Source organism: Microcaecilia unicolor, chromosome 5, assembly GCF_901765095.1.
Source record: "Microcaecilia unicolor chromosome 5, aMicUni1.1, whole genome shotgun sequence".
Taxonomy (NCBI): Eukaryota; Metazoa; Chordata; class Amphibia; order Gymnophiona; family Siphonopidae; genus Microcaecilia; species Microcaecilia unicolor.
This window is the reverse complement of record NC_044035.1, coordinates 311026131-311047274: the sequence shown is the minus strand read 5'-3', so window position 1 is coordinate 311047274 and position 21144 is coordinate 311026131. Positions and strand designations below refer to the sequence as shown.

Sequence of the window (21144 nt, the reverse complement as noted above, 5' to 3'; positions counted from 1 at the left end):
CTCTAACCTGGATCATTCTGTCCAGCAGCGAATGGCGGATGTTCCTTGCCGGAGGGATAATCTTTTTGGTGAAAAAGTAGAGGATCTCGTTGATCAGATCAAGAAGCATAATGATGCTATGGATTCTCTCTCCCACCAGGCGCCTTCTGCTACTACCTCCTCATCTAGGAGTTATTTTGGAGGGAAGAGAAGTGCTCCCTATTCCTACTCTAGGCGTAGGTGCACTCCTGCTTCTCGGCAGCCTGCCCAGGCTCAGCCCCAGCGCACTCGTTCTCGTCAACAGCGTGCATCTAAGGCCCACTCTGCTCCCCAGCAAAAGCAAGGGACGGGCTTTTGACTGGCTCCAGTTCAGCATAACCTCTGTAAAAGTGTCGTTACCGGACGACTTGCTTGTAGGGGGGAGGTTGATGTTCTTTCACCAAAGGTGGCCTTTCATAACCTCTGACCCGTGGGTTCTTCAAATAGTCCGGTTGGGATACATCCTAGCTTCCCAGTGGTATCAAGCTGCAGGGAGTCTAGAGGATGTGATCCAATTGTTCACCGACTTTCGGAATTCCTTGCAGTGGTGGACGATTCGATCCAATTTGACCTTGGGACGTCCATTCCAAATTCCTTAGCCACAAAAAGTGCTGATGATGGATGCATCCCTCCTGGGGTGGGGAGCTCATGTAAATGGACTTCACATTCAAGGAGCTTGGTCCTTTCAGGAAAAAGGTCTTCAGATCAATCTCCTGGAATTGTGAGCGATCTGGAACGCACTAAAGGCTTTCAGAGACCGACTGTCCAACCAAGTCATATTAATTCAGACAGACAATCAGGTTGCCATGTATTATACCAATAAGCAGGGGGCACCGGATCTCGCCCTCTGTGTCAGGAGGCCATCCAGATGTGGCTTTCGGCACACTGTCACGGCATGTTTCTCCAAGCCACTTATCTGGCAGGCGTAAACAACAGTCTGGCCGACAGGTTGAGCAGGATTATGCAACCTCACGAGTGGTCACTGAACATGGGTGTAGTCCACAAGATCCTCCGAGCGTGGGGCACCCCCTCCCCTCGGTGGATCTTTTTGCCACTCAGATCAATCACAAGGTCCCTCAGTTCTGTTCCAGGCTTCAGGCCCACGACAGACTAGCATCAGATGCCTTTCTCCTGCATTGGGGAACTGGTTTTCTGTATGAGTATCCTCCCATACCTTTAATAGGGAAGACTTTGCTGAAACTCAAACAAGACTGCGGAACCATGATTCTGATAGTTCCCTTCTGGCCGCATCAAATTTGGTTCCCTCTTCTTCTGGAGTTGTCCTCCGAGGAACCGTGGAGATTAGAATGTTTTCTAACCCTCATCATCCAGAACGAGGGGTCGCTTCTACATCCGAACCTCCAGTCTCTGGCTCTCGCGGCCTGGATGTTGAGAGCTTAGAATTCACCTCCTTGGGTCTTTCTGAGGTTGTCTCTCGAGTCTTGCTTCCAGAAAAGATTCCACAAAGAGGTGTTACTCTTTCAAATGGAGGAGGTTTGCCATCTGGTGTGACAACAAGGCCCTAGATCCTCTTTCTTGTCCTACACAGACCCTGCTTGAATACCTTCTACACTTGTCAGAGTCTGGTCTCAAAACCAACTCCGTAAGAGTTCACCTTTGTGCAATTAGTGCTTATCATCATCGTGTAGAAGGTAAGCCTATCTCTGGACAGCCTTTAGTTGTTCACTTCATGAGAGGTTTGCTTTTGTCAAAGCCCCCTGTCAAACCTCCACCAGTGTCATGGGATCTCAACGTCTTTCTCACCCAGCTGATGAAAGCTCCTTTTGAGCCACTGAATTCTTGCCATCTGAAGTATTTGACTTGGAAGGTCATTTTCTTGGTAGCTGTTACTTCAGCTCTTAGGGTCAGTGAGCTTCAGGCCTTGGTGGTGCATGCACCTTATATCAAATTTCATCATAACAGAGTAGTCCTCCGCACGCACCCTAAGTTCCTGCCTAAGGTGGTGTCGGAGTTCCATCTGAATCAGTCAGTTGTCTTGCCAACGTTCTTTCCCCGTCCTCATACCCACCCTGGCGAAAGCAGTTTGCATACCTTGCACTGCAAGAGAGCATTGGCTTTTTACGTGGAGCGAGCGGACACAGCCCTTCAGACAGTCCGCCCAGTTGTTTGTGTCTTTCGATCCCAACAGAAGGGGAGTCACCATCAGAAAACGCACAATCTCCAATTGGCTAACAGATTGCATTTCCTTTACATGCCCAAGCTGGGCTGACTCTCAAGGGCCATGTCACGGCTCCTAATGTTAGAGCCATGGCTGCGTCAGTGGCCCACTTAAAGTCGGCCTCCACTGAAGAGATTTGCAAGGCTGCAACGTAGTCATCAGTCCACACATTCACATCTCACTACTGCTTCCAGCAGGATACCCGACCGATGTGACAGTCTTTTTGGGCAGTCGGTGCTGCAGAATCTGTTCGGGGTTTAGAATCCAACTCCACCCCCCTAAACCCATTTTGATTCTGTTCCAGGCTGCACTCTCAGTTAGTTGATTTTGGTTTCAGGTCAATCTATGTTATGTCCTCACCGTTGCGAGGCCCAGTTGACCAATGTTCATTGTTTTGAGTGAGCCTGGTTGCTAGGGATACCCCACATGTGAGAACAAGCAGCCTGCTTGTCCTCGGAGAAAGCGAAGATACATACCTATAGCAGGTATTCTCCGAGGACAGCAGGCTGATTGTTCTCACAAACCTGCCCTCTTCCTCTTTGGAGTTGTTGTTATTGTTGTTTTCTTGTTTATATGCTTTTTGATTAAACTCAAGAGGCACACTCGCGTGGCGGACGGGAAGTCGTTTGCGCATGCGCGGTTCACGCTGCCCGCACGACGGAACTCTCTGGGAAGACTTTAATTTTATTTTGCTTGCAAAAGTTTTGCCGATTCCAGGGCCAACCCGGACTTCGACCCACATGTGAGAACAATCAGCCTGCTGTCCTTGGAGAATACCTGCTGCAGGTAAGTATCTTCGCTTTTTCTAAACTTGAGTCTTGATTTTCAGTTTTATGTCTAGGCACACAAATTTCAGTGTGTCAAGTAGTTGTCCTGCTGAAGAGAAATGTCATTATAACAAAGAAGCAAGCAATTTATATACCTGCCAAGAAATCATTCCATTTTTACTTTAGAAGGATTGTGTAACAGAAAATGCATCCTCCGAGCATAAAGGGGGTCACTTACTAACGGTACACCAACACCATTAATGACATCGCATAAAATGGGTCCTACAACAAATAACACATATTAACAGCATTAATGTGCACTGTTAATAAATGACCCTCAAAATTATTAAATACATTTCAGCAGTATTAATATTGGCTGGCTGGGTAATCATGGGGCTTTCGTTCAACAGTCTGCTTGGCATTTCCCATGAAAGTAACTATTGTTTCTTTGGAGGAGAGTTGATGTAACAACATTTTTCTCTATTTTTCTGTTCTGCTTGTCATGTGCAATACCTAGGATGGTGGTGCGCTACACTGCTGCTTTTACAAAGAAATTTGCTTCCTCTATAGCCCCACATATTACCACTATGCTGGTACATGGGAAGCAGGTAAAATGCACAAAGATTTGAAGCAGTGAGACTTGCCATGTGTTTGCTTTCTTGTATTTAGCTAATGTATTTCTGAGAAATAAATGCTTTGCACTTTGCATCCCACAAATGTTTTTTTGACATAAAAAGCAATCCATCCATTTGTGCTACTGTATAATGCACTAACTGTATCCATGCTTACTGTATATGTTTTCTTTGTCCTTTCATTAAACATTTTTTTTATTTAGATTAAAACCATTTTGCTCTCATAAGCTTAACTACTTTTTGTCAGGTGGTAATGAAAGTGAAGGAGGCAGTTTCCAAAAGGCCATATAGTTTGAACGCCTGCAGGAACTTTTGTATCCACAGACTTTCTGGCTAGTTTTCAAAAAGAAAATGCCATAATGTCTTCCCTTTGAACATTAGATTTAGCAATGACCACCTTGTCTTAACTGTAGGCACAAGTATAAGCTGGAAAGTATAGTTGAGAAAAGTCGCCCCACTCACCTTGGAGCTAACTCTTTGACCTGATCTAGGCATTGAGCGCTGGGCCGTTCTCAGCGTCTGAGATTTTGCTAAGTATCTCTCTAGTTACCTAGATTCCTTTGAAATATAAGCTACTGCAAATTAAAGAAAGCCATCCTTGAAGCTGTATGCATCTCTTCAGCTTTCAAATATGAAACATCGTCTACAGCAAAAAAAAAAAAAAAAAAAACATTAAAAAATGTCTTCAAGTAAATATTTACATGTTCTGTGTTCACTCCTTGGACAGACAATTAACAATTTTACAGTTTGCTGAAGGCACTTGAAAAGAACGGTTAATGCTTTAGGACCTTTTTTTAACATGAAAAAAAACATAATATAGGTATGAAAGAAATTAGAAACCTCTTGTAAAGGTGTAATACAGAGAAAATCTAAAGCATATTTTCTTCAGAATATGGAAGGAAGAATGAGTTTTCACTTACTAGACAGAGCTTTGTACTTTATCTGGCCACTTCTTTCCACCGTGACATGTTCAGTGCGGAATGAAGAGTGAAAACACTGGTGATGGCTTTTAATGTCTAGATAAAACAAAAATGTGTATGCTTCAGTGTTGATATATTCTGAATTAAAGACAAAATTGAGGCATGGTGATTAAGAAACGAATGAAACCTTGTCAACCATTCACAGTGCAGCTTTTACCCAGCCATACTGAAACAAGAACTACTGGATAGGAGTCCAGTTGGCTATGCTTTCTCTGTCATTTAATGTTGTATTCTTCATTTTAAGGCCCGGGAGCCAGTGGCAGCTCTCTTCAACCCTAAGTGTGGCATCCTGATTCTCTTCCTAAGCACACAATCTTCTTTTTACTTCCTCTGGAGGCTTGCTGCTGCCACCTCTGCTACTGAAGCTCCAAGTTGCCCTAATTCCTGGTCCATTCTCATGAAACTATGAGACCAGCCCAGGTGTTTGGGGATTGTAGGTACAAACTGAGCCATGTGGTGAAAGAACAAAATAAACTGCATTTCTAGAGGCAATGCTGGCAGCAAGGCCTCAGAGAAGGTGAAAGCAGATTGAGGAGAGAGCTGGTCTGCAGGAGGTGGGGGTGGTGACAGGATGGTGGAGCTGACAGATGGGAGAAGTAAGTGCAAATTGATACCAACTGAAATGGGGCTGGGAGGCCGATGCGCAAATCTTACCATGCTTGCATTGTTTGCTTTAGACCGTCATAGCCAGTCTAAAGCAAACATTATTTAGCATCTAATGCACAAAGGGGTTCTGCATCCCTTTTACCATTCGCTAAAACAGCTGCCAATAACCCTATGCAAATATATTACAACAAGCTCATCAGTATTAAAATGAGCATTCCATGCGATGAAAAGAAAGGAACACCTACCTTTAACGTGCTAGATTTTATGTCAGGTCAGGAACTGTCAGAGAGGAGCCCTCCTCATCTATGCTGGCAACTCCGGGGACCCCCTGTCCAGTTCCCTTCTCTCTTAATCCTCTGCCTCCTTATTATCCCCCGGCCTTGTGCAGAGAGCTCTCCTCTTCTTCCAGGGCTCTGCTGACCTTTATTTCTCCTGGTTCTCCTCAGTACCCCATGACCTGCGCACACACCCGAGCCCCCGCTGCTGTCTTTACAGAGCAGATGTTATGCAGGTCCCCCCATTGCCACAGGCAGCCACAGGAGCTCAGAATTTATCCCGAAGATGAACATGAGCTCATTTCAGTGCAGGAGCTCTTCCCACCCCCGTGTCCTGGAAACAACTGTTCTGCACATGTGCTTGGCACTTCCAGGGACCGATACACAAAGGCCGCCGTTAAATTTCTATGCATCTCATTTGTATGCCGTCCCCTTGTGCATCAGTTGCAGTTTATGAGTCGGTAAATTCACCCGCGGCTGCTGTGTTTAACAGCGACCTTTGTGCATCGGCCACTAGGTGAGAGTGCTTATTGGGGAACCAGAGCATGTGGAGATGGGGAAAGGTGCATGGGGAAGAGTGTAAGTGGGAGATGCAGGATGGGGGAGGGGGGAGAGAACTGGAAAATATATTTCATTTTAGTTACATCAGTCTCTCTAAGTGTGCACAAAGAGCCAGGCCAACTACATCAATAGAAAAGGATTTCCTACTCCCCTGCCCTTTATTGGCCTGGATTCTCATATTTTTGTGGTTCTTTTTGCGAAAATGAGCACACTTTAGTGAAGATAACTGGTTTAATGAGTTCAAATAACATCATATTGATGTATTTAATCTGCGCAGTAAGAAAATGCCAAAGCAGAGGTGCTGAATTATTTTCTTTGGTCAATTATTTTAAAAGTAGAAATTTGAACATATCTATGCATTTGTACATCATTGGTTATTGGGATCTTTTCTAGCCTTGTAAAGGAACTTCAGATGATCTGAATTCATTAAACTAGCATTTGATACCCAGTAGGACTGCTTGTTTTTTTTTTTTGCCCCCAGGTCTGTTGTACGCTGTGCAGCCAGTCTTTTAGGTAAACTAGTGGACAGCCTTGCTCCATCAATTACTAATGTTTTAGTTCAGGGCAAACAGGTAAGTCTGCAATTTTCAGAACTACATAAAAAATATAGACTCGGAATTTTTATTTGTATGTATTTAATTTCAAAAAGAGAGTCTGATTTCTTATTTAATTTATATACAAGTAAAACTAGCATTACTGCACAATCTAAGAATACCCTTTTATTAAAGGAGCAGTTTGTAACAAGCTCTTCCATTTAATGAATCCTCAAGTGCCATCTTCAGTACAAAATGTGGCAGCCCTGCTGAAGTGGTACTTTCTGATGTGTGGTGCTATATAATCGCACAAATAGCTGTACACACCAAATTCAGCAAGACTGCAGTCAAGCAGATGTGGATTTGACTTTTCCATTTTCTCTAACACCGTGTTCACTGGAGCTTTCCTTTTGCTCTTTCTTCTGCAGTAGCATCCTGCTTTTCCTTTCACTCCTCCCCTTGGTGCAGATTGTCTTCCCCTAACAGCAAATTCCAGTCACAGAGCAAATTGGGAGGAATCACGCTGTGTATCAGAGGACAAAAAGAAGAAAATTAAATGCATTAATACAGTAGTCATAGCAGCAGTAGTATCATACATTTAAAAACAGCAAGCTATAATGCATTTATTAGCTAAACATTTTTAATTTGCTTTTACTAAAGGGACTTCGTCATCTGTACAAGTCACTTTGTGTGAAACATGGCTTATCATTGTTTGTTTTCATGCTCATTAAGTTTTTCCACTAACCTCCTTCTGTTGTGTGCTACAAATACTTTTATTGTGGTTTGGGTGTTTTCTTTTCTCATAACATTTGCACAGCTGTTAGTACTGTTCTTGCATGTGACTGGATGCTAGTGTTTGTCTTTGTACAGCTTACAGTTTGATGCCTTGGCGGATTTAATCTCTCTTAAAAGAAATAACATACATAGATATTATTGTAAGGTAGATTTGAGTGTCAGAAATTCTGAAAATATTTTGCCTTCTGTTGGGTTGTACAGAACAGATCCTTAAAGAAACATAACATTTGAAGCCACGGACATCTTATTTTATTTCAAGAGATGATGAAATAGTCTGGTTTTAGTGGGAAGTATATGAATTTCTATTAAAATGATTCTGTATTGTAGGCAGACACTAATTCTATAATAGTGCGCTTAAAGTTAAGCTTTGTGTGTTTTGTATATTTATAGAATGCTAGCACTCAGGCATGTGAATATACATGCACACACACAAATGCTAGCTGTGTCCATAACAGTGTTTTATAAGACACAAGAATAGCCATACTAGGTCTGGCCAATGGTCCATCTAGGCCAGTATCCTGTTTCCAAAAGTGGCCAATCCAGGTCACAAGTACATGGCAGAAATTCAAAAATTCCATGCTACCAATCCCATGGCAAGCAGTTTCTTCCCCCATGTCCATCTCAGTAACAGACTGTGGACTTTTCCTCCAGGAACTTGTACAAACCTTTTTTTAAACCCAGATGCACTAACCGCTGTTAACATCCTGCGGCAACGAGTTCCAGGGCTTAACTATTCATTGAGTGAAAAAATATTTCCTCCTATTTCTTTTAAAAGTATTTTCATGAAACTTCATTGAGTGTTCCCTAGTCTTTGTACTTTTTGAAAGAGTGAAAAAATCAATTCACTTCTTGTTCTAAACCACTCAGGATTTTGTAGATCTTAATCATATCTCCCCTCAGCCATCACTTTTCCAAGCTGAAGAGCCCTAACCTCTTTAGCCCTTTCTCATATGAGAGGAGTTCCATCCCCTTTATCATTTTGGTCGCTCTTATCTGAACCTTTTCTTATTCCGCTATATCTTTTTTGCGGTACAGCGACCAGAATTGAATACAATACTCAAGGTGAGGTTACACCATGGAGTGATACATAGGCATTATAATATTCTTGGACTTATTTACAACCCCTTTCCTAATAATTCCTAGCATCCTGTTTGATTTTTTTGGCTGCCCCCGCTGCACACTGTGCAATAGATTTCAGTATATTATCTACAATGACAACCTAGATCTGTCCAATAACCGATTCCTAATCAACAGAAGAGTGGCCTAGTGGTTAGAGTGGTGGACTTTGGTCCTGGAGAACTGGGTTTGATTCCCACTGCAGGCACAGGCAGCTCCTTGTGACTCTGGGCAAGTCACTTAACCCTCCATTGCACCAGGTACAAATAAGTACCTGTATATAATATGTAAGCCGCATTGAACCTGCTATGAATGGGAAAGCGCGGGGTAATGACTCTTTAATTTTCTCAGGAGTCTCTCATGAGGAATTTTGTCAAAAGCTTTCTAGATACACTACACCAACCAGCTCACTTTTATCCACATGTTTATTCACACCTTCAAAGAAATGAAGCAAATTGGTTAAGGCAAGACTTCCCTTGCCTGAACCCATACTGACTCTGGCCCATTGAACCATATTTATCTATGTGTTCCGTAATTTTATTCTTTATAATAGTTTCCGCTCCTGTAGGACAGACACATGTACAAAAGCCTTAGCACATAAATGCAAGGGGGCATATACATGAGCAGAGCATGGGCGGGCTGACATTTGCATACTACGTTAACACGTGCTATATTTAGCAATGCTCATTTACGCATTCCATAGACCTAGTGTAAGTGGATGGTGCACAGCCCACAGAAAGTGATTACCTACATTTTGGTACTCACTTACAGAATTGACCTCTTTATTGTGCAGAAACCTGTAAAATGCAGCTGCCACCCAAAGACATTGCTGTCTATTGGAAGAGCATTTTTCAAACATTATCTTTTTTGCATCTTGAATTGTTAAAATAGAAATAGCAATCAAGCTGATAGATTTCAGTCATTAACAATGTACTTCTTAGTCTTAATTTACATTGTATCCAAGAATAATCAAATCACTGGATGAGCTGTAGAATGTTTGATTTTTTGGTGAGGGGAGGTGGGAGTGAAGGGGGAAGAGAGGGAGGCTGACACTCATAATATAAAGTTCCGTGTTTTTTTACTCCTTAATATTGAGCTGAAAGAACTTTGAGGTAGCACATCGCAAAAAAACAAAACCAAACAAATTACAAGAAAACACCTAAATACCTAAGATAATTGTATTTTAATGACTGTGGTGATGACCCATGTGAATAGGTAATCACTGCATGTAATAAGTAGTCTTCAATTGTTTTTTTTTCCCCTTTTGTTACTGTAGTGTCATCTGCCATTATATAAAATGAATTCATTAAGACCTACAGTTTTCAGTATTCTAGTTTTTTTGGGGGTTTTAAAAATCCTGATTATATACTGTATTCATAGGTAACCCTTGGGGTGTTTGGCCATGAAGAAGAGGTTATTTCAAACCCATTGTCTCCAGGAGTAATTAAGGACATCATCTACAACAAGTGCAGCCCCCATGATGAGCGAGAAGCTGTTTTACAGCAAGAACTTGTCATTCATATTGGCTGGATCATCTCAAACTCTCCTGAGCTTTTCAGTGGCATGCTACAAATACGAGTTGGGTTAGTATGATGCCTTCTTTTGTCATCCTGTAGTGGTTTATAAAAGGAATGATTGTATTTATCTATAGCCTTTTCTTTGTGCTGCACTAATTCTCAAATATACTGAAGCATGGCAGCAAGTAAATATAAAAAATCTGTGCGTACATACCAGGGTTGAACTCGGAGAGGCACATTAATGGAGTAATTTTGTAAAGATTTTTTGGAGTGTAAAATTATGTGACCTCATACAAAAAGTATGCACAAGGAAAGTATCCCTCTCATCCTGTAACAGGGGTTCTCAACCCATTCCTTGTCACACACCAAGCCAGTCTGGTTTTCAAGATATCTGCAATGAATATGCATAAGAGAGATTTGCGTGCAATGAAGGCAATGATTGCAAATTTTATCTCATGCATATTCTTTGTGGGTATCCTGAAAACCTGACTGGCTTGGTGTGTCCGGAGGATGGGGTTAAGAACCCCTGTTCTATAACATTGCACCTAAATTTAAACTTCAATTGTACATGAAAATTTATAAAATACCTGAACTTATGCCGGTTAGTGTATGCTTACTTACGTAAGTGCTAGCTGAGCACTCTTGTGCTGTTCTATAAGGGAGTCTTTTACAAAGGTGCACTAGTATTTTTAGAGTGAGCTAAAAATTCATATGAGCTAAAAGCTAAGATGCCCATAGGAATATAATGGGCTTCTTAATGTTTAGCGTGACTTTGAAAAAGGGGCCCTAAATGATGCATGTAATTCACTTAAGGGGAAATTCTATGTATGGTGCTGAAAATTAGATGCTACTTCGCTGTATTTTTGACACAAAAAAGTGTTCTAGAACACAAGGCGCCGAAATTGGGACTGAAACAGCAGATCCATGCAAAAACACACACGCCCATTTATAGAATAGTGCGTAAGTGTTTTGGGGTGCTATGTTCTATTCCATAAGGTGCTGGTCCCGGAATGCCCATTAAAGTACACTGTTCAGTGCCGAATTTTAAGTGCAATTTTATAGAATTTTCCTTCTTACCCCTGGATTCTATATAGCGCACCTAGAGATCAGTGCCAAAATCGGCACCAATTCTATAAGAATGTGTGTAATTTAACAATCTAATGAGCGCTGATAACACTTGACAAGTAATAATGAGCACTAATTGCCACTGTAACAATGTGCGCCAAACACATTTTTTTGACTATGGAACAAAGAGTATTGGAAGGATTTAAGTTTCTTTATTATTTATTATACCACCCATCTTAATCTGTTTGAGCGGTTCACATGTACATATATAATTAATAATAGAAATATTGAAAGGAATTCCATTAGAGCAGGAAAGCTGGAAAAGAAAGAACCAGAGGAGTAGTATAAAAAACATACAAAAACATGCCATGGGGGGAGGGGGGGGGCATCATTCTCAGTAGACTGGCCACACAAGACATCCCAGCAGAGCAGTAGGGCACCCTTGGGGGCACTAAGTGAACCACATAAGAGGTCCCAGATACACCTCTTACCATTGTATAGTGAGCCCTGCAAAACCCACCAAAAACTTACTGTACCCAACAGTACACCACTACAGTAGCCCTTATTCCTGCAGGTGTGACCTATATGTAGGTATTCAATGTTTTTTGGAGGGCTCATATGTCCCACCACAAGTGAACCAGTTGGTTTAGGATATGGGCCAAAATCCTGTTCTCTACAGTCCACTGCACTGACCACTGGGCTACTCCTTGGACCTGTTTGCTGCTGTAATAGGAATGGCTATCATATCTGAAGCTGTCATAGAGCCTAGTTTGTACTGTCACTGTCACATCTTATGGGGCTTGGCACTGGGGAGGGGGTAAGGGGGTTATTCCTTAATCCCTCCAGTAGTCATTTGGCCATTTAGGGCACCTCTTGGTCACTTAATCGTGATTGAAACGCGTCTAGGCAAAAATGTCTTAATTTTGGCCCTAGATGTTTTCATTTGTTCCATTATTGCAGAAAAACGTCTATCTTTTGGTGCCAGCCATCTCCCGCCACAAACACGCTCTCAGCATACCCCCTTGAAATATGGACGAATTATGGAGCAAAACATCTGAAATTGGAGTGTCAAAAGTCACAACTTGGACATTTTTGAGAGGAATTTTTTTTTTTGTTTTGAAAATGAGCTCCTTAATCTGTTTGTACAGTCACTGCCATGTAATTCTCATTGGCCCAATGAAGATGTCTTTTTGTACATGTCGTAATTTAGCTGCTTTACTATATAAAATGTAACTAATGTACAGTGGTATTTCTATTCTAATTTCAAGTGTTACAGTGGAGATATAATTAGAGTCTCTAAAACAATCACTCAGATGACGCATACCACAAGCCAATTTATTGCATTAAGATCAAATAATCCCAAACCTCCTGAAACCTTAGGTTTCATAAATGTTTTTAGCAGTAGTCTTTCCTTCTTTCCTTGCCACAGATATTTACACGAATTTGTATGTAACAACTTCTCATCCTTCTGGATGATAAACAGGAGCAACTGCAATGTGTTTAACTATTTAGGTACTAGAATCGTACAAAAACAGCCCTGTATCCTAACAAACCATCAAGTCCAACTTCTTACTTGGTCAGCATTAATGAGCCCAATCCTTTTGTTACATAGCTTGACGCGCTGGTCCTGATTCTGAACGATGAGTCCCTCTTCTCATTTTTACTGAGAAATCCTCAACTTCTTACATTGATCCAAGCTAACAGTTAGTTAATGACCCAAGGGGGTCTTTTATGTAGGTGCGCTGGCGTTTTTAGCACGCATTAAAAATAGGCACGCGCAAAATGCTAAAGACGCCCATAGGAATATATAGGCATCTTCAGCATTTAGCGCACGCTTATTTTTATGATTTAGCAATTTTATTGATGATTCATTTACATAAAACCACATTAGTCATTATAGAACCAAACAATATAACACAATGCAGATAGTATCTTCAAAACAGTATGAAAAGAAATCCATCATCCAGTTTTCCATATTTAACATCAAATCCCTTCCCCCCCCCCCCAAACCCTCCCTCGCCCCGCACCAAAAAACCCCATGGACGACCAAATGTAAATATCGAGGTGAGGCACATGCGGCTCGAGTCCAAGACGAACCCTACATTCACCAAGACACGGCAAGGCTAAGGCGGTCCAGCAGTTCACCAGGAAAACAGAATAGGAGATGAATCCTCAAACAGAGTTCAAGATCATGCTCCCGGCCCTGTGCGGAATGACTAAATATAAACATCCCCACACTGTAAAAAAATAGTGTCATACGCTTGGGGAAGCAGCCTGCATGTCTTCTTTCCAACAGCATCAACACATGCATGCGGTTTCACCAAGCCCAAAAAGAGGGGTCCTCCTCCCCCACTCAGGCACACAAAATAACCCAATACAAAAGTAGCAAAAAATTCCAGCCAATATTCATGTGTTGGTGCGATGTTTAGTGGGTAAAAAGGAGAAAAAGCCCTCAGAAACCTTTGGTGAAATACCAGCGGTTTAGTGCGAGGTTATGCAAGGTTTTTTATAGTATAACTCACGCAACAGTTCTATCATAGGGCAAAAAAACTCCAATTTACACGGACCTGTATTTAAGTCTCAAAAATTTTTCAATATTCTTCTCAGACCGTTATGTGAGTCTAAGGGTTTTAATACACAATGCAAGCAACTTTTAAAGCAGTCTTTTTTTGTGCAAAATTTTCAATATTCTTCCCAGATCATTACAATGGTCTAAGGGTTTTAACACACAATGCAAGCAACTATAAAGCAGTCTTTCTGTGTGCGAAAGGAAAATGCACTTAGCTTGTGGTTTGAAATAGCACTCTTCTATGACCGTTCTTAAAGCAGTCTTTTTTTGTGCAAAATTTTCAATATTCTTCCCAGATCATTACAATGGTCTAAGGGTTTTAACACACAATGCAAGCAACTATAAAGCAGTCTTTCTGTGTGCGAAAGGAAAATGCACTTAGCTTGTGGTTTGAAATAGCACTCTTCTATGACCGTTCGACGGGGACCACCGTTTCACCCGGAAAACCTGGCTTCATCAGGAACAAAGTGCTTTGACAATGTTGAATCACAAATCTGAAACAGACAAAGTATCTTTAAAATGCCTACCAATGTGCGAAAAAACTTTAGTGAAAACACCTCTAAAAGGTCATCCCATAGACAGGCATACTTATGCTGGAGACGTTAGTGTTAAAATGGCGCCTCAGCGTTCACGTCGAGTCAGCTGTTAGATATACTTGCGTGAGAATGACGTGAGAGGTATCAGAAAAAGTTGAACCAATCAATGGAGCTGTTAAGCCCATTGGGTGCTAGCGTGTCCAATTCAAATATCCATCTCGCCTCCCTCCTGGCCAGTTTAAGTTTTCGATCGCCACCTCTTTTAGGTGGTGCAATCCAATCGATGACAGAGCATTGTAGATCCTCGAATTTGTGTTTCTGAGTAATACAATGTTCCACAATGGGTTCTTTTATTGCAGACCTGCGGATGTTTGATCTGTGCTCCAAAATCCTGACTTTCAAAGGTCTCGTAGTCATACCTATGTATGTTTTATTACAGGGACAACTTAATGAGTATACCACATGGTCAGTGGAGCAATTTGAAAAGTGTGTCAGCTTGTGTGTTTTTTTAGTATGCGGGTTGACAAATTGTTTGATCTGTTTTGTGATGTTACAAATTTGGCAATGACCACATTTAAAATGACCTGTTGTTTTTACTTTGTTGGTATATAGTTGAATATCAGCAGGGCTGATCGTTTCTTTGATATTACTAGATCTAGCAAATGCTATACGAAGGTGGGTGTTTTTGAATGTTTGTGTAGATTTCATAATATCCCACCTATTGCGAATCATGTTAGCAAGAAAGGGGCCATGCTCATTGTATTGCATAACCATGGTAAGTATGTTATCTTCAGTTTTATGTTTCATAGGCTTAGACAACAGTAGCTGTCTATCGTTGTATTTTGCTCTCCGGTATGCATGTTTTAAAACGGACTTTGAATAGCCTCTGTCTGAAAGGTTTGTCATCAAGTCTTTGGCTTGTACTTTAAAGGTGGCTGAATCTGAGCATATGCGTCTCAACCTTAACATCTGCGAGAAAGGGAGACTGTTCTTGAGGTGTAGAGGGTGACAGCTGGAGTTGTGCAAAAACGTGTTTCTGTCCGTGGTTTTTTTGAATGCTTTGGTGGAAAAGCAGTCAGATGTATTATGCACTTCTACATCTAGGTAGTGAATGTGTTCAGCCGAGTGTTGTTCAGTGAACTGAATATCTTGGTTGCAACTATTGAGCCAGTTCAGGAATCTTTGGAGGTCTGTTGTTGTGCCTGCCCAGATCATAAAGATGTCATCTATATATCTCCACCAATGTAAAATAATTTCTTTAAATGGAGAATTTGCAATCCATATTGATTCAAATTGTGACATGTACAGATTGGCTATCGAAGGGGCGAAAGTTGCTCCCATAGCTACTCCACTGGTTTGAAGATATAACTTGTCAAGGAACATGAAATAATTCTCTTTCATTGCTGTTCTAGCTAGCGTGATAAGAAAATCGGTAGGTATTTGATGTGGTCTTGGTCTGCTATCTAGTACTAGTCTAATTGTGTCTAAGGCTTCCTCCTGCGGGATAGACGTGTATAAAGAGCATACGTCTAAAGTGACCATTATGATCTTTTTGTGGTCAATATTTACATCTTGTAATTTTTGAAGAAAATGAGTAGAATCCCTGATGTATGAGGGAATTTTTAGTACTTCAGCGCTCAAAAAGGAGTCGACAAAAGTGGACAATGGTTCAAGGACAGAATTTTTGCCAGATAGTATTGGTCTGCCGGGGGGGTCCGACAGACTTTTATGTACTTTGGGTAAGAAGTACATGACGGGGATAGTTGGAGAATTTTTACATAAGAACTTTTTGTCTTTGGAAGTAATATAGCCTTCTTCAACCGCTTTTGTGGTTGTCCTGTTTATAAAGGACTTCAGTCGGCTGGTTGGATTAAGCAAAAGTTTTTTATATTATTTAGTATCATTTAACTGCCTTAGTGCCTCTTTAACATAATCACTGCGGTTGAGGACAACAATTCCACCGCCCTTGTCAGCCTTTTTAATAATGATATCATTGTCATTCTTAAGAGTGCAAAGGGCTTCTTTTTCTACTCTGGTGGTGTTAAAGTGTTTGAAGTGCAGGGGACTGTTCTTCTTTTTGAAATAATCCAGATCTTTGAGAATCATTGCTTTGAAAGTTTGTAATGCTGGAATTTGTGGTACTGGCGGTCTCCAAATACTTTTAGGCTTGATAATAGTTTTATCAGACATGTTTTCACGGCCGTAAAAAAATAATTTGAGTTCCAACTTCCTAATGAATTTCTCTAGATCAGTGTGGAATTTGAAATTATTAAAGTGAGTGGATGGTACATAAGAGAATCCTTTAAGGAGAATAGACTCTTCTGCGGGAGATAAAGTTCTGTTTGACAGATTAATGACTGTGGAATTCACTTTTGTGACCGTGTCCATGGTTTGTTCCGCTGTCCTATGTATCCCCTTCTGCTTCCCCTCCCTCTTCGTTTTCCTAAAAAAGATTGTTGTCTGTCACTGTCACCAGAGTCTCCACTACTACCGGATGATGAAGAATTGAAAGTTGCGGTTCGCTTTTTATAAACAGAAGATTGTACGTCTTCCGTCTGCATCCAAGGGTATACGTTATTGGTGGAATAATCTTTTTCATCTCTAATTAGTTTTTTGAGCTTTGACTTTTTGATATTTTCGCGAAATTTGTCTATATTTTCCTTCAAAATAGAGTGTTGTTTGTCAAATTCTACTGTCGCAATGGTGTTCTTAAGTTTGGACAGCTCTGTGTCTAATTCCTCTTTCTGAACATTCAGACTAGTTTGGCTTTTCTCAATAATGAGTAACATTAGATCAAGCGAACATTTGTTGAGTATTCTATTCCACTTGTCTACAAAATTAGGGTCATCAGTGAAACATTGTGGAGCTTTGTTAAAGCGTAAACCCCTAGGGATTTGTTCTTTCTTGCAATATTCGATTAGCAGACCACAATTTAATTCTATCTTTACAATGTCTTTATATTTCAAAGTGATTTCACTCCACCCACTGTCCGTGGGACTGGAGTGAGTACTCGTAGCGAAATCTGAGGGAAAGCTGAGTAAATTCTTGAATTGGTCATTGGAAAAACTAAATCCTGAGTTCCATGGGTTTTGTGACATGCTGCCTACTCCCAAAAGGAAAATCACATATAACTGATGCAGCCTGGCTGGATTAAAGAAGTAACCTAATACAAAAGTAGCAAAAAATTCCAGCCAATATTCATGTGTTGGTGCGATGTTTAGTGGGTAAAAAGGAGAAAAAGCCCTCAGAAACCTTTGGTGAAATACCAGCGGTTTAGTGCGAGGTTATGCAAGGTTTTTTATAGTATAACTCACGCAACAGTTCTATCATAGGGCAAAAAAACTCCAATTTACACGGACCTGTACTTAAGTCTCAAAAATTTTTCAATATTCTTCTTAGACCGTTATGTGAGTCTAAGGGTTTTAATACACAATGCAAGCAACTTTTAAAGCAGTCTTTTTTTGTGCAAAATTTTCAATATTCTTCCCAGATCATTACAATGGTCTAAGGGTTTTAACACACAATGCAAGCAACTATAAAGCAGTCTTTCTGTGTGCGAAAGGAAAATGCACTTAGCTTGTGGTTTGAAATAGCACTCTTCTATGACCGTTCTTAAAGCAGTCTTTTTTTGTGCAAAATTTTCAATATTCTTCCCAGATCATTACAATGGTCTAAGGGTTTTAACACACAATGCAAGCAACTATAAAGCAGTCTTTCTGTGTGCGAAAGGAAAATGCACTTAGCTTGTGGTTTGAAATAGCACTCTTCTATGACCGTTCGACGGGGACCACCGTTTCACCCGGAAAACCTGGCTTCATCAGGAACAAAGTGCTTTGACAATGTTGAATCACAAATCTGAAACAGACAAAGTATCTTTAATAAGACCTGAGTTCAGTTGGAAATATTAAAAAATTCATACTTATCAAGCAGCCAGCCTGCTGGGGAAAACAGCAGTTCCTGTTCTAGCAACCTCCCCAAATAATTTGATATGTCTCTCCAGAATTGTGTTATCTTCAGGCAGCTCCAAAAGGCATGAAAAAATGAATTATTATCTTGTCGGCACTTTTGGCACACTGGTGTGTCTATGCCCCCTGCTTTGAACTTTTGTTTTTGTATAAAGTAAGCCCTATGTAATGTGCGAAATTGACACTCTCGACTCTCAACACTCACCGAGATTTCCGAAATATGTTTAATCAATTTATGAAAATCAAGAGAGGCTATCGTTCCCCCCCCCCCCCCCCCCCCCCCCCCAAATCCCTGCTCCATCTTTTGAGTAAGATATTCAAACGACCTCCTCGGGATGACCCTTTGTAGGGCCCTATGGAGGGCAGAAACCGTCAATCCACTATCTCTGAGTTTATCAAAAAAATTCTCCAATAAACTACCCAAAGAAGGAGCTAACGCGGCCCTATCCAAAGAGCCAATATAATGCTGTAATTGGCGGTATGCCAGAAAATCTTTAGGCTCAACAATCCCTCTTTGCTGTAGCAGACCCCAGGAAAGCATCCTACCCCTGTCATCTATAACTTATTGTATCAATGTGACCCCCTTCATCGCCCCACATTGAAAATGAGTTCCATCTTGGTCCGGAGAGAAACATAGATTTCCCCTAATTGGGAGTTGATCAGAGGCTCCTGGATGCCTGTCCAGAAGCTGTACCAAATAACGCCACACCTGTCTCATTGAGCAGATGATCATAATCCGGCATAAACTAGGCGGCACTTCCCCCGCTGCACAATGTAAAAAGGAATTAACATGCCACGTTGAGTAATTTGCCAACTCATATTCCCTGGGTGTGTAATGCCGTTCTCCAAGTACCCAGTCCCCAAGATGACGAAGTAGACTAGCATAGTTATATAGGCTGAGGTCGGGAAGACCCAGTCCGCCATACTTCAGTGATCCAATCAGATGCTTAAAAGACTTCTTCGGCTTCCTACCTGCCCAACAAAAATGAGATAAGAGCTTCCGTAATGCATTCAAGTCCCGTTTCAACACTCTAATAGGTAACAATTGAAAAGCATACAACCATCCTATATAATAAAACGCACCTCCAACATTCTGAAGCTAACTGCATGGCTGGGGCATTCCTGCTCTCTGTATCCATCTACTGAATTGACATCACGTACTTCTGGGTTCGCCACAAGCAGAAGTGACCAACCACATGAGGTTTCTCGGCTTCAGAATGTTGGAGGTGCATTCTATTAAATAGGATTGGTCAGTTCCTTGAAGCACAGCCAGAACTCAGTGTCCTGCACAGTAATGCTCAGACACCAGAGAGAGAGGGGGGGCCTGACACTAGAGAGAGGGAGGGAGGGGGGGCAGACACCAGAGAGGGGGGGTATCTCTGTCACACACACACACACACACACACACACACTCTCTCTCTCACAGTCAATGTCTTTCTGTCACTCTCACACACTCTGTCTCACACTGTATCACATTCACTCTCTATGTGTTACACAGTCACTCACACACTCTCTTCGTCTCATACACTCAGTCTCACAGAGAGTCTGTGTCTCACACACACTCTCTCTCGCACACACTGTATCTGTGTGAAACACACTCTCTCTCTCTCACACTGTCTCTCACATACACACTTGCACACACTCTCATTCTCACACACACACTCTCTCACAGACACACTCGCACTCATACTCACTCTCTCTCTCACACACACACACACACTTGCACATTCACTCTCTCTCTCACACAAAGTCACTCTCACATACACTCACACTCCGAGGAAAACCTTGCTAGCGCCTGTTTCATTTGTGTCAGAAACGGGCCTTTTTTACTAGTTTGGGAAATAAAATCATATTGAAAAGATGGATTCTCCCCTGGATCGACAGCGGAAAATGCATCTAGCGCGTGCCTATTTTTTTTTTATTTATCATTTTACTTAATTACATTCACATTTATCACGTAAATGTAAGGAAAAACAGAAATTAATATAAGGAAAAAGAAAAAAACATTTTCTCACAACAATATATATAATTGTCCACAATTGGGGGATCCAAGATCAGGAAAACAATCTCAAAGAAAATAAGAAAAACACCAAATGGTTAATCTTACAAATTCATATTTTCTGAGGGAGGAAGGTTAATCGGTAATTGCAGCCGGTACAGTGGTAACTAAAGGAAGTTGCTGCAGAGGGTTCTTCATCTGTTCTTTTAACTCCACAAACTCTTGTAATTTCTTGGGTTCAACAAATAAGTAATATAAGGAAATAAAACACTTACAAAGAAATCGCTCTAGGAAGGTCCCACCTAGGGCAATGATTCTTGGCTTAAAAGCCAAGAGTTCACACCTCCTAGTCTGCGATTCCCTTGATATATCAGGAAATATATTTATCTTTGAACCCAAAAAACTATCAGCCATGTATCGGAAATACAATTTCAAAACATTGTTCCTATCTAAATCAAAGGCAAAAGTCACTAGTAATATAACTCTCTATATAGGGTATTTTAGGAAGATTTATCATTCTCAAGTTATTTTTCCTTAATTGGTTTTCCAGAAGTTCCACTTTTTTACAAGAAACATGACTGTCCTTCATTACCAGATTAACTGATTTTCGTAGAGAAACCATTTCCGTAATCAAAGTCTCTATTTTTATATCTTGGACTTCCACTTTGTTAGATAAGTATTGATATAATCACATATTTATTCCTGAAAAATTTTTGACATCTGAAGAAAATTATTCACACTCTACAGCACTTCCCATAGTGCGTCCATTATGACATTTTTTTGGCTTCACCAGGTCCAATTTCTCCACAGAAACCGCTCCAGATATCTTCGGGGGGGGAAGAGCTCACTTTCCAATCCCCCAGTTGGTTTATTATCCGGAGTCAGTGCTGCGCCAGGACCTCCTCGGATCGCGTGAGAATCCTAACCCACTTCGGGTGTTTCCACTGTCGACCTCCATAGCGAAGAGTTACTGTTTCCGGGTCTTGGAGAGGTCATGCCAACAGGGGGACTCAAAGTCACTCCCTCTCCAC

The 21144-nt window shown here is 41.2% G+C and overlaps 1 protein-coding gene across 3 annotated transcripts in view; it reads left to right on the top strand.

Annotated features, from left to right (window-relative positions):
• Window positions 1-21144, top strand: part of PHKB (phosphorylase kinase regulatory subunit beta) — a 435362-nt gene that overhangs the window by 379950 nt on the left and 34268 nt on the right. For 2 of the 3 annotated variants that reach the window (XM_030204379.1, XM_030204382.1), the window contains 2 exons: window positions 6500-6590; window positions 9843-10045. In XM_030204379.1, the coding sequence (XP_030060239.1) occupies window positions 6500-6590; window positions 9843-10045 (294 nt within the window). Of the gene's footprint in view, window positions 1-3481; window positions 3573-6499; window positions 6591-9842; window positions 10046-21144 lie in introns of all 3 variants that reach the window. The other variant, XM_030204381.1, reaches the window with a different exon arrangement.